Genomic DNA, 19,224 nt, shown 5'->3' with positions numbered 1-19,224 from the left:
CTTATACATCAATAACCTTAACTAGTACATACTGTACATCATCTCAAAATGTATAATCATTTGCCATGTTGGTAACCTGTTGACATAATGTTTAGTTAGCTTCATACAATGCAAGAATTTTTTTCAATCTTTTCTTTAATGTATTTTTCTGTTGTGTTTAGGCATGTGAATTCCAGGTTAAGATGGCTGTAGTTTACATCCGCTCGGTACTTTCTACCTTGCACATAATCATCATTCAAATTTTTTTAATGAGTCTGGAAATTTTTAAAGAAAAAGAAAAAAGTGTGTATTTTCCACTGGGGTAATTACCATGTGCTATGTTCTTAAGGCTTATTTCAAATTAAGCAGCAGTTTTATACATAGAAGGAACACAGGAGTGACTTCTAGGATGACGTAGGAAAGGAAGTACACACCACCTGGGACTTCTGTGTGACGTGGCACCCTGACACAGCTCCTGTATGACGTTGAGGGGAGTGCAGGGCAATCAGGAGACATCCTGAGAGATAGCGATGCAGGCTATAGTGGGCCTCAACAGATCTCTACATAAGAGGTAAAACCTAGTTGTTAATTCCAGGGATCACGTGACATTAGTACAGAGATCACATGATCTGGACTTCGATGCATCTCAGATGCTCATAAATACTTTTTTGTTTTATGTCTGCCTTCTATTTTAAGCATTCTCTGAATATTTTTAATGATAAATGCATTGGTATTATTGTAACTGCGGGATATGGTCGATTGGTCGACAGCAGGTTGGTTGACAGTCATTAGGTCAACACCTCCAGGTCGACATGCTGAAAGGTCAACATGGGTCGAGGTCAACATGGGACAAGGTCGACAGGTCATTAGGTCAACACAAGTATTAGGTAAACATGGGCAAGGTCGATAGTCAAATGGTCAACATGTTTTTTTTCACTGTTCTTTGCGCTGACATATGCCGTCACGCAGTATTTCTTGCCCTAACATCCACTAGGGCATGGTGGGAGAATAAAATAGTGCCTGAAGCATGGCGAGTGCAGCGAGCCATGCGAGGGGATGCAGTGCTACGTTTCTGGTTTATGTGTCCATGTCGACGGTGTCAACATTCAGGTAAAAAAAACCTGTGAAAAACCTCATGTCGACCATTTGACTGTCGACCTTGCCCATGTCGACCTAATGATCTGTCGACCTTGTTCCATGTTGACCTAGACCCATGTCAATGTGTCAGCATGTCGACTGTTAACCAACATGCTATAGACCGAATGATCCACACCCATAACTGAAATGTATAAAAACATGGGAACATTTTGTATATTCACACAGTGTGTATCACTAAGTAAGAACAGCTGGAGCAAATAGGGGCCATATTGGCCCAAGGTATAAATAGAGAGAGGGCTACCTTAGGGAAGGACACCTTTTAAAAAATCTGAGATCCCATAAGTGAAACGTGTCAGTGCAAGCACCCCCACTCCTCTCCAACATATGTGGTTTGTGGATTACAAAAAATGATTCCACCGGATACCTGAACCAGGACTATGTGGACATTATCAACTGTGGAGCTACGCAAGGCAAGCAAAAGGACAACAAACAGCCATCACCAATCCAAAGGGTCTATCTTCATCTGCTACCATCAACTACAGCAGGTCCATCCCGTCAATCGCTGTTTAAACTACAGTAGCATCCTAGCTGTTTCTTTAAGAATGTTGTGGTAGATGGATCCTCCCTGGTGGACCATCTTGGAGGGTTGTTTGTACATCCAAATAGTGGATTGTTAATGCTTGGATGTTGTAAGTATATTTAATGAGAGATGGACCAGTGTTAACTGGATCCATGTACGATTCCAATTCTTGTGCCCCATTGGTCCAAACAACCAGTCTATGCACTGAGTGAATAAGCTTATATGCTTTGTAATGCGCAAATCTTTGAAGAATACTTTGCTTTCCTTTTGGAACATGAATATATTGGCGAAGCTCTGGACCATGTTACTCCCCTTTGCACACGCAGTTGTCTGTTGATAACATTTTCCATCAATAATGTAGTTCCTCTCCAGTTGTAACAGCTGTAGAAAAAGTGCACAATCCAGTACTTTGATGTTTTGTTGTTCAAGGAAAGTTTTGGTTGTTAAAAGGCCAGATTGGTGTGGTATAGATGTGTATATGCTACACATATCCATTGTTACCAACAGAGTATATGTAGGGATATTAATAATCTGTTTTAGCCTTAGCAGAAAGTCTGTAGTGTCCTCAGCTGTTTTTGAATATATGGTTGTAGGATGTGATCTAACAACAAGGATACTGGTTAATAGATGGAAAAGTCAAAGTTCTGAGCTAATGATCAAATAAATTTAAGTTCTGTGTACATAACATATAACATATGGATGTAACCTGATTACAGATAAATATTGCATTCAAAATACTATGGTAATAAAGCAGGAAGGGTATAAATTGCTGAGAGAATTGTTTACCATTCACCGAAAACTGCATATGGGGAGCACTGAAACCTCTGCAATCTGAGCCGGGCTTTCTTAAGGGGGTGGCGTACCTCCAGATGTAGCGGAGCCTCGGATAGATGTGTGGGTAACCAGAGTATTTCACCCACTGTTGGTGTGGGGATGGTTAGTAATTGTAGCATTGCTCCCCACAAGTGCCATCTCTAATACCTATTTGGTACCACATCCAATCCGGCTGTGAGCAAATCATTCCCAGACAAAGTGAATTGGCCCCTCACTTTGCCACAACATTACAGGAGAACCCAAATCTCCAGGTGTGGATCCACCCATCAAATTCCACTAATGGATTCTAAATACAGGACCTACCAATTGGACTGGACTTTTCTTACCGATCTAAGTGTGACTATATCATCAGTGTCATTTTTTATTGTTATTTTTATTTGTCTCCATTTTTATCCATGTAAGAGTTTTTTTATAAATTGTACAATCTTTTTTCATCATACACCTGACCATCTCAAATCGATTATTATATTACAAATGTTTATATAATTTTATATTGTTTAGCGCAGTCAACCACTTCTTTTCCTTTGATTATATTAATATATAACTAGATTGACTGCACCAGTACTTCTCCCATGTTGCAATTTTTTGGCAGGATCTGCAGACCGTGGCGCAGATGCGGGGATGCAGGTGTGAGTGCAGCTGTTTGGTGTCACCCTACTGAAGTATGACACCCGGGCACGGGCTGCAACCCCCATACTCCCCTAGAAAACCCACTTGTGCACCTGCCAGTTAAACTACGCAAATGGGCAAATATTTAACTCTGTATCAATCTCTGTGCATGCAGCAACAGTTCTATGCAAGTTAAGCTCATGGATTGTAAAAGTACTGTATTATAAGTGACATATTTTGTGAAAGTCCATGCAACATTATTTAGCAAATTCTAGAAAAAAAAAATCTGTTACATAAGAGGAAATAGTAACTGACACAACATATTATACATTTCATAAAAGTACCAGATTTCTACAAACTGTACATTATTAATGATAACTTTACCAAACTTTTATGTTTGCTCATTGCTGTTTAAATTTAAAGGCTGCTTTGGATTTCAGCCAATCCCACATTTTAATATTGATTATTACAAGATTGTAATTTTAAGTGCAGCAAATAACGGGTTGTTTTGTTCCGTCACTAAGTATCAATTCCATTTTTTACATACTGTAAAAACGTTTATTTGTTGAGTGATTGTGAATATTTCCTTCCTCATTTTATTTCAGCTGACCCGTTTTCTAGGCTGCAAACAGGATGCAGCTGGTTGTCCATTATTATTTACTCAAGGAATTATATTAGTAATTTCATATGAATTTATTAAAACAAGGATAAAACACAGGTAGGCTAATATCAATTAAAGGATTGAGTTTACTTGTTAATGTATTTAAAAGGGCACAGTCATTCAAAATATATTATGAATGCCTCTTTGTGTCCTCAGAGACTTCTTTTATTAGTCATTCTAAAATTCTCCATTATTTTCACTTTATAGTACTGTACACTATGTTGAGTAGAGTGTGGATAGGTAGGGAGAAATGGATAGAAAGACACAGGATTCTTATATTCTATATATACAGCATACATTCTGTATTGTTAAAAATAATCATTATATGACCACTGCATATATTTATAGAATTAAACACTACTAATTTAGGACCAGACAATCTAAATGAAATTTGAATAATTCTACTAAAAGTGCTTCATTATGTATAATTAAAATATATGGCAGGAATTTTTACCTCCATGGATAGTCTTGTATCTCTATAGACTCAGTTTCGTCCCACAGATGACTTCCCACTTCTGGGGTAGATGCATGAGCCCCACTATCTTGTGTCAGGGTGCAATTCCAAGTTACCATGGTCAGGGCATGTGCCTTGTTACCAGTGTCTACCATAGAGAGAGAGAGAGAGAGAGAGAGAATACAGTATATAGGAAGAAGGTTGTGCTTTGATGAGTAGGAAGGTCAAGTTGGACAAACTAGATATGAAACAGATGTTGCAGAAGCAAAGCCAAAAGGAGTGTTCATCATAGTTTCAGCAGCATAAAGATGGACAAAGTAACAAAGTAATTGGCTGAGGTCAGCAGCCAATAGACCTATACTGTATAGCTGTGTTGTGGGATATAACTGGAGTACCAATAGTGAACACCATTGCAAACACATGATAACATGGAAACTCCACACAAATAGGGAACTGTTTGGATCAAACTCATGACCATCGGGCCTGATTCAGACCTGATAACCTGAACACCCCACCCCAACCCCCCTCCACCTGGCCAAATCAATGCATTTACAATAGAGGGGGATGTGTATGCTTACACAACACCTTGCATTCGGCTGCACAGGTGAAAATTCACTCAATGGTCACTGACCATCAAAGTATTGTTTTCCCCATTCGCAGATAAAAGTTAGTCTGAATTTATCAGGGCCGGAGATGGGCAAAATCAGGGTGGGTGCTGCCGCCCCAAGCAGCCATCAACACACCTGCATTCGCAGGGGAACACCCAGAATTTTTAGGGCCCACCCATAAAACACTGGGTGTTCCACTACTCCAGGCCCCTGCCCTCCCCTCACAGTGAGAACACCTCAGCACGTGATACACACCAAAGGCGTTTGCACATGTGCATATTCACCACCAAATATGACCCCGAATTCGGAACCTAACAAATGGTTCTGAATCAGCACCCTAGTACTCAAAGATACCAATACTAACCACTGTGCCACCTCAGACTACATAGAAGTCAGTATTGGAGCATTTAATGGAATTGTCTTGCCAATTACAGTAATATACATTAGATGTTTTTGCAGCACTATTCTATTTAAAGTAATCGAGATTAGATGTGATTGATGACATATGTTGTGTTGTGCACAAAATGAACAATAAAGCCTAGCCCATCTGCACATCCTTTAGAATAATAAAATCCGTAGCTTTACTATTTCAAAATAAATCTTAAAACATAAAATTCAAAAAATCTTTGAAAGTTATATTACTGCACCATAAAATAATTGATGATTTAGTGATTTATTTTAAAGTGTTGTAAACTATTCTAAACTAATCACTTCATCTGCTTTTCCCTGTTATCTGTTTTAGTATTTCAATTCCACAAAAAAGCTGGCAAAATCCCTTTAGACAAGACACATTTCTTCTTAGCCATTTTTTATTAAAATGTCAACTTGTACAATACTTTTTTTCTATACAGTCTTAAAACTTATTTTAGCTCTCACATTATATTTTAATAATACTGCAAATCCTATGAACACTGGCTCACATCAGATATTTAGCCTGGATGCATAATACTTGAGAATCCACATTGATTCTCTTCACGGTCTGTCTCTACTTTCGAAGATTTATGAATATTAAGTTCTGCTTGCCCCAAAGCAAAAGTATACTCACTAAGATATTTGCTTCAAAAAGCATTAATAAGGTTGCATGACAAGATGGGTGACATTCAAAAATATAAGGGAAGAATTAACTTTTTTAAAAAGTAAGAAATTATGGCTTAAGGCACTTGTTTGTTGTAGATATATACAGTATTTGACATAAAAACTAAAATTGTAGACCATTTTAGGCACTACAATTAGGCAAATAATGTGTTTGTACTTGATAGAGTGATATAATTCACAACTATAAACAATTAATGCTAATGATATTAATTTAGAAGAATAGTCATACCAGGTAATTTAAAGATGCAGAATAGTGATAAAATTCAAACATCATTTGTGGAATAATAAGTCTATAAAAAAATATGAAAATACCATAAATGTCTAGATTCATGTGTCATTTGGAACATACTGTAGTACTATTTTTTCTAGTTAGTGCATAATAACTGATATATGTATTTTATGCTCTTATTACCATTTGCTAACAACAATCATTGAAAAATAAATTAAATGCTTATGCTGCAAACCCTAACTCCATTGGCAACGCATAAAAACATAAGCACAATGTAGAGAGCTAGGTTAGTATACTTTAGTGCAAAACAGCTCTTATAACAGTAAAGTTGTGTACACACGGGGGCGATAGGGGCTGAAATCGCTGGAAATAGGGTCGCAGGCGACCATATTGCCAGTGATGGGAGTGTGCCCCGGCGATAAATCGCCGGGTGTGCGCTCCCATTTTCAGCCCCTTTCTAATCGCTGGTCGCAGGAGCTTGCCCTGCGACCAGCTGATTACCTCTGCAGCACCGCCGGCAGAGGTTCCCTTTCATCAGCGACCATCTCTGGTCGCTGATGAAAAGGTCGCTGATGAAAAGGAGACACTGAGCAATATATTGCTCAGCCATATATTGTTAGCAATATATGGCTGTGCAATATATCTCCCCCGTGTGTACGGGGCTTTAAGCTTTACTGTGTACATTAATTGAAAATTGAGTCTTCTATTATACTCCTTAGCCTATATATTCTGTCAAACACCTTAAAGACTTTAAACCCTGTGGTTTGTAAGGTGTGGAATTATTTGGAAGGTATACATCTTTATTTCCTAGATTTCCTTTTTTTTTGCAACTCATTCCAAAAAGAAAACTATAGGTCTATGAATGATACTTGCTGGATAGATGTTTCCTAAAATTTACAAAATATAAATCCTCAAATAAAAAAATAAGTCAGACTATGTTAACATATTTGCTGGCTATGGGTCAAATGTGTAATGTGTAAAGAAATTAATGAATAAAGTCTTGTAAGATTTATGGAGTTAAGGTGCATACACACTGTACAATTTTTTTTACCAATTTTGGTGAAAGACATTGATGACCAATTTCCCTTGAATCCAGTGTCCTGGACAAAAGCTGTTGACAAAAGACGAATGATCTAGCTATAGTTTATAGGCTTTTTTAAAAGGTATCCAAATTGAGCTGCATGCACAGTTAATAAACAACCTTGATGAACAACTGGCGGGTATGCGCATCATCATACGTCATTCATCGCATTATTGAGCAAATAATGTGTTTGTACTTGATAGAGTGATATAATTCACAACTATAAACAATTAATGCTAATGATATTAATTTAGAAGAATAGAGACATGCACATCATCATTCGTCATTTGTTGCATAAACACTCAAAGATATTTTGACCAATATTGTTCAGAAGGGCCAAAATTAATGAAATTGGTCAAAAAATTGGTCAAAAAATGGTACAGTGCATATGCACCTTTAGTACCTGAAGACTGAGATTGTATTCCAATGTCCAGATCCCATTTTTTTATGGAGCGGAATGCAGATAGTATGGAGACCCAAGCTATAGTATGGTCAAACAAGAATAAATTGAGAATGTGATTTGCATTGATGTAGAGCACAGGTATTATGCATAACCAAACAAAGATATACCATATATGCTTGAGTATAAGCCTACCTTTTCAGAACATTTTGTATGCTGAAAAAGCCCCCCCTCGGCTTACACTCGAGTGAGGGTCCCACTTGAGTCAATAAGTTTTCCCAGTTTTTTGTTGTATAATTGGGTGCCTCGGCTTATATTCGGGTCGACTTATACTCAAGTATATACGGTAAATAAGGGTCCTCCATAAATGTGGTCAGCATCAAGGTCAACACACATGTAGTCAAAAGTAAGTCCATTTAAAGGTACGAGCAAGGATGTCCAATGTCTCATTAACAACTATTTAACATATACGGTACAGTAAGCATGATTGCCCTTGTTACATAACACACTGTATAGGGTTAGATCTATTATATATATATATATATATATATATATATATATATATAAAATTAAACACATGCTGCAATATAGTTTAAAGAAGCAGGAATATTTATTAAGCCCAAAATTTGGATCATAACTGGTCCACATAACTTAATAGTAGCCTGTGTCATGCAAAAATGTTTCCTTATGAAACATTATTTACAAAAAATCATTACAAGATTATATTTGCATTATCTGGCCTAACAATTATATTTAACTACACGTGGTGAGTACAAAAAAAGAAAACGTGTTATTATAGAATACTTTTCCCTTGAGGAAATGGATACATGTGACTGACCTTTATGGAGAACTCAGCAATGTCCATCTTGGGTCCAATTGCCATGCTTGGGTGGATTTAACCAAATGGATCTTGATGTTGGGGTGTTGCTTGCTGGAATCACTATACGTTGCTGGGCCACAATTTGTGTTTATGAGACCACATTATTATTTAATTGTCTTACAGCATTGGTCAAAGATTCTTACCAAGATAACATTTGCATATGCATACAGTAGGTCATTTGTGATTAACTCAGTGGTTCCAAAATCCTACTAGGATGTCCCAGGGCATCCTAGCAAACCAGATTTAAAAGATAACCATGTTAAACCACAGGTAACTTTATTAGTATCTCCAGTGGCAGAACTTTTGAGTGGTGATCCCAGGTGCAAAAATATAATTTGGACCCCATTCTCCACCTCAACCCAAGTTCACAATATGCAACATGCCAGTTAGTGACAGGGAGGCAGAGTGTGACAGGAACAAACAGTGGGTGACAGGAAGAGGGTTATAGGGGCAGTATTTTGCCCCTTAGTCCGGGAGACCTGGAGCACAGCACCTGCTTCACCAATGGTAGTTCTGCCTATGAGTACCACAATAAGTTTGATGATTCTGTAACATCTGTGCACAAGCATAAACCTAGACTGATACAGTGCCTTGAAAACCTTGTTTTGGAACCACTGGACTAACTTATTAATATTAACATTTGCAGGAGACTATAAACATTCCCACATCCACATTTATCTAATAATGTTTGAATTATGCTTGGTTTGGATGGCCATAAATTCAATTTAAGTGTGAAATTCTAATATTGCATTTGTTTTCTCCCACATACTGTAGGATCTCTTAAGAGGTTGGGCAGCTGTAGGAATAGAAACTATATGTACATTTTCTAGTTCTGGTGCAGGATAGCTTATGGCAAATCCATTATGAACCCACAAATTACTCTAAACTATATAAATAGTATGCCACACATTTGGCAGATATTTATTTATGGATTTAAGAATGCATAGCCAAAAGCAATGTAGTCACCAGATATTGGCCTAAACAGTGTAATTGGTCTACACTCAAATACCCACATCTGCACAAGAGTGATCCTCCACCATTCCAATTAGATATCTATATTGTGGGAAGAGATAAGTCCTATGTAATATATAATAAACATACTGTAAAATGAAGCAGGGATCATTTAAACAGAATGTACTAGTAAGTTGTTACAAGCCTACAGTTAGGGATCGGTTTGATCATTCCATTGTGTAAGTCCAGGTGTTTTGTGTCATGCTTCAGCAGATTATTTAGAGATATTGCTATAAAGCTAGGGGTCTCCTGGAGAAGACATCCCAATGAACCGGAGATAACATTTTTAGGGAGAGTCGTAATATAATGCTGCATTTGGTAATAAGCTAAGGCAAAAAGCCTATGAACTGGATTTCATGATGGCTTACACAAAAGACAATGTTTTCTAGTCGAGGAGTAAGTAAAGTTTAAAATACAAGTAAGTCCCATTTCAGACCACATGGTAAAGGGATGTCTCACCTCTCCATGTTGGAAAGCGGGATTATGTGTTAGGTGTAGGAAAATAGATATAAATAGATTTAATGAACATTTGTGTCAGAGGATATGCAAAAGTGTACAAGCTGACATAATGGGTTCGATTGCACCAATAATGCAGTTCACTATACTGCATATAATGATCAGCAGGTCTTTTTAAAGGAGTTTATATTTGGAAACAATTAAGATAATTACTTAACCAGCAAAGTACATTAACTCACTTGTTCACAAAATGTGCCCTGTTGAGGGAGCTTAATGATTGGAGTTTAGAACCACTGATCCCTACCACAAAAATTGCAAATGGAGGTAATTCAGTAAGGATCACAAAGCAAAACATTTCTCTAATGGGCAAAACTTTGTGCACTGCAGGTGGGGCAAATTCAACATGTGCAGAGAGAGAATAAGATTTAGTTGGGGTGTGTCCAAACTGAAATCTAAATTGCAGTGTAAAAATAGAGCAGCCAGCATTTACCTTGCACAGAAACAAAAACTTACCTAAACCAAACTCTTTCTGCACCTTACATTTGCCCCACCTACAGTGCACATGGTTTTGCCCACTACAGAAAGATTTTGCATTTTTTGTGACAAAAACCTCTTAAAGAGTATATTTACAAGAACAAAGGCACTGCATGATATGGTGTATGGTCCACTGTGCCCAATCTGTTTTGTTAAGATAAAATAGCAATTTGTAAATAAACCACAGACACATGATTGTTACATTAATATTTATTATAACTACCAAAAAGTGTTTTTTATTTGTATGCCACATTTGTACCATTTTTAATGTCAACAATTGATTAATTGTTAATAAGCTATAACTACTAGTAAGAAATAAAAGGCAAAGATTACAAGAATTCAAACATTGAATCATTTCAGTATTCCTTTTGAAGCTTTGAGGTGGACAGCAAATAATATTTTAATGATGATATGTTTTGTATTTTCATACAGCAACACACTTGTAAGAATGTATGTACATTATACGTATTAATTGTATGTCCTTATTTGTAATTTCCAATTTTATTTTCAATATAAAATGTAGTGATTTAATTTATTAATTGTCATAAAAATATTCAGTATCTGCTGTCACTTATACAGCCCTAAAGCTCTCAACATCAAACCAAAATGTAATACTGTGGGAGAGGAATTAAAATGAAAATACTTTGATTTCTTTCAATAAAAGGATACTGATAGAAAACATTATGTGGCTGCTAGCACATGCAGCAAACTTACATTCTGTCACACATGTAGGAATCATGGGAAAGTGAATATCGCTTGCTTGTCCACATGTATATACAGACTGATACAAATTGTAGTATGGTACTGTAGCTGGCATACAGTATTTGGCAAAGTAGGACACTCATAATATATCTAGATCAGTATTAAAAATGACCAAGAAAGTGGCAACACCAATGATTGAGCCAGTATAATGCGGGTAATAAGAGAAGTCAGATCCGTGCAGGCTTCTCTGTGTAAAAAATAAGACAGGACAGGACAGTCTCCAGGGTTGTGGTCACCAAGCTGATTGTGTAGAAAGAGATAAATAAAAGAGATAAATAAAAGGCTAAAAATAGATATTGTGTTCTGTATTGTTTCTCCAAGGCCCCGCATGCTGGGCCTTGGAGAAACACAAGAACCAGCATGGGGGGGCATTAATGGGCCCACTGGGACTTGTAGTCCTACTAAAGAACCGATACCCCACAAACATGCACACACACCTGTAAAAATACAACTTTAATACATACTACAGTACATACAATCATACATACTTACCTATAGGGACCAACGTAGGCTTGTCCTCTTGTCCAGTAGAATCCACATCGGTACCTGTGAATAAAAATCATACTCACCATGCCATCGCATTCTCTTCGGTCCATGTAGCATCCAGGGATAAAAAACAAACAAACTCAATACCCAGCTCCAGCTGACTGAGGAGTCGCAAATGTGTTGACACTTGCAGCCCCTACCTGAGAATGAAGGAATTCCCGGTGACGTCAGTCACCGATTCTTCCCTCAGCTAATCAGGAGTGGGCTTTGGAGGAGCTCCATGCCTAATTGACTTTGTGTGGCTCCATAGAAGCCCATGTTACGAATTTAATGATTTGAACTGGCAACTCAGGCTGACCGCAAGTGCCCTCAATAGGGTCACATTGCGGTCAACCTGAGTTGCCAGTTCCCACCATAGAAGGTGAAGGCTTGCTTAGCCTTGTTGTTCTACAGAACACTACAGTATATCTATATTTAAAATTGTATGTATCTCTTTTTACACAATCAGCTTGGCGTCCACAGCTCAGAAATGCCAGGGACAGTCCCAAATCATCAGTCTGCGCCTGGGGACTCATGGAGGGGTTTACACTCCCCCATGGGACCCAGCATGGATTGGCCGGGGGAATTTATGTAAACAAAGTTCCCCGGCTGTGACATGACACTGCTGGTGCTGGTTATAGACCACATTGATTTTTCTCCCTGTATTTCTGCTTAATGCTCATCTGTATTTGGCGGATGGCAACCTCAACAGCAAAATATGAATCGCTTCACCATCAGAAAATACGATCCGGAGAATACGGCAGCTTTGTAACATCAGGTTTCCACCCCCATACGCCGGCTACCTGTCAGTAAACCTGTGGCTACATTGTGTTTACAATCTATATGCATTTTTTGTTGTTATTTGGGCTTGCTCATGCACAATTCATATGGTATGCATGCAAAGACATTATATAATCACTTGATTTGCAAATTGGCTGATCATCGATCATATCTGAATCAGTCCCTTAGAGCCTGTTGCCCAGAAAACACCCCAGTTTCCCCTAAGTGTACTTCATTAGATTTCCCTCTAACAATTTGGTGTCTCCAGTCAGTAGACCGCATATTACAGTAGCCATTTGTAGGCCAGATTCTGAGCCGCTGACTGCATTTCCCAATAACTGATAAAGGGGCCTTCTGGGACACAGAAAGTGCAAGAACAATGTTGTTCATTCCTATGCAGCCATGTCCCTGGCTAGCTTAATCTCTCATGATCAGGTTTATTCCCATATTTTTCCAGTGAATCTTGTGTCTGCATGTACAGCATACCACGAGCACTACAGTACTAGAGTTATAAACATTGCTATGTCTGCTGTTACTGCTGCTCGTGGAACTACTGGTCCCAGCCAGATGTCAACATTCTTGTGCTACATGCCTGCTGTTGTTAAATTCCAGGACTACATAGGCAATTCCAGCATCACTCCTATTGTCCAGTCCAGTCTCAGTCCAGCATCCTATGCATAAGCTGTTCTTAGTCCAGCCACTTGTGCATTAACTGGCCATAGCCCAGCATCTTAACCATTAGCTGGTCTCAGGCCAGCCTCCTGTGTGTTATCTGGTCATAGCTCAGCAACCTGAGAATGAACTAGCCTAGCCAAGTTCTATTCCCCAGTGTAATCCAATCTAATACAATTCCAATTATCCAGTGCAGTCCAGTCTAAACCAGTTTCAGTTCAATAGGGAAAGGGATGCAGTCAGCATCTCTGTGATCAGGATGCTGGCATTCAGTATACCAACTGATATCTCAACTGCTATTAAAACATCAGCACTGGAACTATGGATCCTACTATGGCAGAATACTGAAAGCCGGCATCCTCATCTTTAAGTATGTTGTATTGTACTAGATTGTAAGCTCCTCCGAGTAGGACCCTCTTCCCTCCTGTTGTCAAAGCCCACTTCTCTTCACATTTCACTCACAGCTCTCCTTTACTCCAACACTCAGTGACCATCTTCGTCTGCATACTCATCTCCATCATTGGCCTCAAGCCTCTAGTTGTATGTTGATTTCGTCCTCACTACTTACATTTAAGCTGTAATGTGTATTGATCTGTGGCGCTCTTTATTTGTACTGTATTTTTGTTATTTATTCAATGTTATGCCAAGTTTTTTCTCCCTGTATTGTTCCTTTGTACGGCGCTGCAAAACACTTGTGGCGCCTTATAAATAAAATTATAATAATAATAATAATGCTGTAGGGTTTGGGGTGAATCTGGGGAAGGGGGGGGGGCTTTGTTATTAGGCACTTACAAGGTGGCGTTAGGTTAGGTTGTGGAGGTGGGAAAGGTTAGGATTAGGCTGTGTGGAGGGGGTTTAGGCACTTAGAATGGTATGAGGGTTAGGTTTAAACACTGGTGGTGAGGGATAGGGTCAGGCTGAGTGGGGAGGCTTAGAATTAGGCTGCTAGAAAGAAGGGTTCGGGTTAGGTATACTTCACTTAACCCTGTCAGGATTACCTTCTTCAGGATGCCAGTGTCGGTATTCTGATTGCCAGCATCTGTATATTTCCCTTCAACGTGTGCCATATCTCTAGCGTATTCCAGTTTTAGTTCAGTGCCTGATGTCACTACAAGTTGTCTTAGAGTGTATAATAGCCTATGTGAGCTGAATAACTATTTACTTAATGCATCAACCTGATAGCCTATGAAGAAGCTGTCAAAACCTGCTTGTTTCTCTACAGTAATCCAGTCCATCCAGCATCCCCATAGTACACCAAAGTCTTCCCTTTGTATACAAATCAGTTGACTTTTGGGTCCATTATGGTTCCCCCCACTGTTATATGGATGTGACTGGACTCTTCTAGAACTTCCTAGAAACTTTAAATTCTGATACAGGTTGAGTATCCCGCATCCAAAATGCTCGGGACCAGGAGAATTTTGGATAACGGATTATTCCGTATTTCGGAATATTTTAATATTTCAAGGATGTATTTTGAAGTATCTTGCATTTATGCTGTATAAACACATCAAGCACATGAAATGCACACAAATATATTTTATTTGTTAAAAAAACAGTTTCAAAACATGAAACAAAATTTGTGTACTTTCTCAGATATTGAATTTGAATGCCAAGCAATAATTTTCTTGTACATATATAGTGCCAGTTACAAATCATTCCCTCAGTAGTGCTGTTACAGATGTCCCCAGTGAGTTTTTAGCAAAAAAAAATATTTTTTTTTAACTTTCTGGAATGTATGGTTTTCGGAATAATTCGGATAACGGATATTCAGATACGGGATACTCAACCTGTATTATCAAACAGACCCACAAACGCACACCCTTCACCTTTTCTGTAGATTGCAGCATACTTTGCACCTCCTCCAGTATTCTGGGAGGTGTATTTTTTCAACTTCTTCATAGAATTTCCCCAACTTTGCAATGCTTCAAATGTTTACTGAAAACCCACCTGTTCATTAAAGCTTACCCTTCTGCATAACCTAGTACCAAGGCCTCCCTACCTGCCACCTCATGCCCTGGCCATCCATGCCATGCTCACTTCCTGCCTTCAGGCCTCCTTGCCCACACCTCATGTCACCTGTCTGTCTTCCCCACCCTTAAGACTTTAAGCTCCTTGGCATAAGGCCCTCTTCCCTCCTATTCTCACAGCCTTACTCTCTCTCTCTTCAATTACAGCTCACTAATTCAGCTACCATCTATACCCACACCTCTTCTCACTTGTGTTCGTTTATCTCTACCAATGACAACCTGCCCCTGGTAGAATGCGGACAACTTTGCTTCCCTACATGTTAGCTGTATTGTGTACTAAGAATTGGGCTGTTAATTGCTACCTGTGTTTGTTTTAGTTTTTCAGTTAAGGTTATGTTTAGTTTTGTGTACCCTGTATTGTTCTACTGTGTGCCATATGTATAGCACTGTAATGATAGTACAGATGGTGTAATGGTTAGCATTACTGCCTAACAGCACTGAGGTCATGGGTTCAATTCCCATCATGGCTCTTACTGTGCAGAGTTTTCATATTCTCCCCGAGTTTGTATATTTACCCAGTACTTGACTCCCAACATAGTTGGGAATGTCTGTGTGTGTGTGCGTGTACATGTGGTAAGGAATATAGATTGTAAGCTCCACTGGGACTGATGTGAATGTTCAAATATTCTCTGTAAAGCGCTGTGGAATATGTGTGCGCTATTTAAGAAACTGTAAATAAATAGTATTAATATAGTTACAAATCATCCAGGTTTTAGTTTTAAATACAGGATAAAATTATATTGTTTTTGTCTGCAATAGTATATTATTAGTCTTGGTGTATCAAGATCATTCAAAAAAACTGCTTTCAATGTCACAGTCATGCAGAGTGCACAGCGGAAGTGCCGATTCTTACCCATCTGGGCGCACTGATTCTGTCGCCTGGCAGGCATCTGGCTGGTGGCATCCATCGGAGGTGTGTGACATGAGATGCCCTGCATAAGTGAGCTACACCAAGTAATGAGTGTGGCATTTTTTTTATGTGCATTTTATTTGCAAGGCGGATGCAAAAAATGATTTAATCTGTAGAAGAGAAACTGGCTGCAACTTTAACTGAATATAAATAGGTGTTTAACTACTGTTATTAATCAGTGTAGTCTCTTTGAACAGTATTACCACATCCAATTGTTTAAATTGTATGTCAGGACATCTGGGGTAAAATGTAATAGGATGAGATTCAGAAAGGGAGAGATTTGGTAAGAAATCTCCAGTTTTTAAAAGCGACAATCATTTACACTGCAAAATCAAATTGGTTTTGCAGTGTAAATGATTGCCGCTTTAACCCCTTCCCGACATTTGACGTACATGTACGTCATGGTCGGGAAGTACTTCCCGACATTTGACGTACATGTACGTCATGGCTTCTAACTGTCACTGCGTCTATAGACGCGGTGACAGTTAAGAGATGTCTGCTGTCCCTGACAGCAGACATCCCCCCTCGCCGCCCAGGGGGGGCAGGGGTGCCCCCCCCGGTCGGCGATCGCTGTGATTGGCTGTTCAAATCTGAACAGCCATTCACAGCGTTTCCTGTGTTACCGGCGGCTAAGCCGCTCGGTAACACAGGGATCGGTGGTGATCGGTGCTGTTAAGTACAGCACCGATCACCACCGATGAGCAGCACCCCCCTCCCACCCACCCAGCACTCACCCGCCCCTCACCCGCCCGGCAGCAGGCTCACCCGGCAGGCAGGAGCGCACGCACCCCCCTCCCCCCTCCCCCCCCCCTGCCAGCCGCAGCAGCAGCATGAGCTGCATAAAAAGTTAAAAAAAACAATGTTAATGAACTGAAATATATATATATGTGTGTGTATATATATATATATATATATATATATATGTGTGTATATATATATATATATACACACATATATATATATATATATATATATACATACATACAAGTGAAGGATCTGCGCACGGTTAGCACATAATATATAGGTTCCGTCTCTCCAGAATGTGGTGCTGCTCACTCCAAATAGGCTTTGTCACGGCCTCGATAAATGCATAAAACAAAAGAAAGGAGGAGCGCACAGGTGAGTATAATCATACAGTGTTTACTGGAGAAAAGTGTAGGCTCACATACAATTAAAATAGCAGTATTCAGCATGTGTAGGAATCACCATCAATACGTCAGCTTCATAACACGGGCACCGGAGGACATCCAGGGAACCGGCAGATGGAGATAGCTGCGGCGAGGACGGAGTTCCAGACACGAGGACTGCACAACAGACGGGAACCACAGTAGCAGAGATCCGATACGTCAGGTGACCACGCCCCAACGCGTTTCGTCACTGATGACTTCGTCAGGAGGCGTGTCACAGGTACGTATGGCAGGGTATTTTATAAGCCGGCTAAATGAGCTCAATGAGTAAACAGCATGTACCAATTAAGTGAAATGTGCACATTGCACGCAGAGAGAAAGAACAAACATTCAATTTAATTTATTTAACAGTATCCAACTGGCAGCAAAAACATATAAACGCCCCAGCTGGAATTACAACAATTCATAACATTTACTAATAAATATTAAAAAATAATAAGAATCAAATATAAAGGTACAAAAATACAAATATATAAAAATACAAAAATACTCTAAACCAAGTTAATAAAAACAGCATATAAATATATAAGGGTATATCATTTAAAATTACAGCTAATGCTCAGATACGGAGATGAACAATTATAGGGAAGCAGAAGTACCGTACAAAAATACAAAGATACAAAAAGTTATAGTATCAAAATAAAGAAATGGGACGAGAAAGAAGAACAGTATTAGTAAACTCGATATTGGGATAATGAGTATAAACAAATAAATATATATATATATATAATAGGTGGGTTTATAACCACCCATAAAAAGTCATAGCAAAAAAGAGACATCAATTTAAATATATAGATTATTGTCAAATATAAAGAAACCGTACAATAAAGTGCAATATAGCAAAAAACACGGGGGTAATACATTGCTCTGCACAGGAGCGATGTCAGGACACTCACACTATAGGCTCCGTGAAGGGGCAAAAACCCAGCAACAACACGGAGCCAGTGCAAGCGCCCCACATCAAACCTACTAGTGCAGAAACGGTACAATGTCAACCCCCTCGTTTAAACCCATAGGAGACATAGTGTTTAGAGTGTAAATCCAAAATGTCTCTCTTTTACTCAATTTTGTCAGAATATCACCACCTCTCTCATCGAGGGTGATGTGCTCTAGCGCTTTGAAAGAAAAATTCTGTAGATTAGAAGCACAACAGGTAGCAAAGTGTCGAGGGACACTGTGTGTTAACACTTTATTTGTAATACTCCTAGTGTGTTCTAACACACGTAGTTTTAAAACCCTTTTAGTCTTTCCGACATATTTTTTGCCGCATTTACACATAAGCATATATATAACATGTGTAGTAAGACAGGACATCCTGCTTTTAATATGCCAGGATTTGGTGTGTTCGGAGTTCCAGAAAATAGATCTTTCTTTATCAGCAAATTTGCATACTTTGCATTTATTGCATGGAAATTGTTCATCTCCGTATCTGAGCATTAGCTGTAATTTTAAATGATATACCCTTATATATTTATATGCTGTTTTTATTAACTTGGTTTAGAGTATTTTTTTATTTTTATATATTTGTATTTTTGTACCTTTATATTTGATTCTTATTATTTTTTAATATTTATTAGTAAATGTTATGAATTGTTGTAATTCCAGCTGGGGCGTTTATATGTTTTTGCTGCCAGTTGGATACTGTTAAATAAATTAAATTGAATGTTTGTTCTTTCTCTCTGCGTGCAATGTGCACATTTCACTTAATTGGTACATGCTGTTTACTCATTGAGCTCATTTAGCCGGCTTATAAAATACCCTGCCATACGTACCTGTGACACGCCTCCTGACGAAGTCATCAGTGACGAAACGCGTTGGGGCGTGGTCACCTGACGTATCGGATCTCTGCTAC

At 38.7% G+C, this 19,224-nt stretch overlaps 1 protein-coding gene across 5 annotated transcripts in view; it reads right to left on the bottom strand.

Annotated features, from left to right (window-relative positions):
- Positions 1–971: 971 nt before the first annotated feature.
- Positions 972–19,224, bottom strand: part of MDFIC (MyoD family inhibitor domain containing) — a 162,884-nt gene continuing 144,631 nt past the window's right edge. For 3 of the 5 annotated variants that reach the window (XM_083182778.1, XM_083182780.1, XM_083182777.1), the window contains exons 6-7: positions 4,216–4,363; positions 973–2,258 (exon numbers count right to left, since the gene is read on the bottom strand). In XM_083182778.1, the coding sequence (XP_083038904.1) occupies positions 1,751–2,258; positions 4,216–4,363 (656 nt within the window). In that variant the 3' untranslated portion in view covers positions 973–1,750. Of the gene's footprint in view, positions 2,259–4,215; positions 4,364–19,224 lie in introns of all 5 variants that reach the window. The other 2 variants (XM_083182781.1, XM_083182782.1) reach the window with 1 other exon arrangement.

Source organism: Crinia signifera, chromosome 4 (assembly GCF_055691185.1).
Source record: "Crinia signifera chromosome 4, ASM5569118v1, whole genome shotgun sequence".
NCBI lineage: Eukaryota > Metazoa > Chordata > Amphibia > Anura > Myobatrachidae > Crinia > Crinia signifera.
The sequence above is the reverse complement of the archived record's forward strand: the minus strand, read 5'-3'. Positions and strand labels throughout refer to the sequence as shown.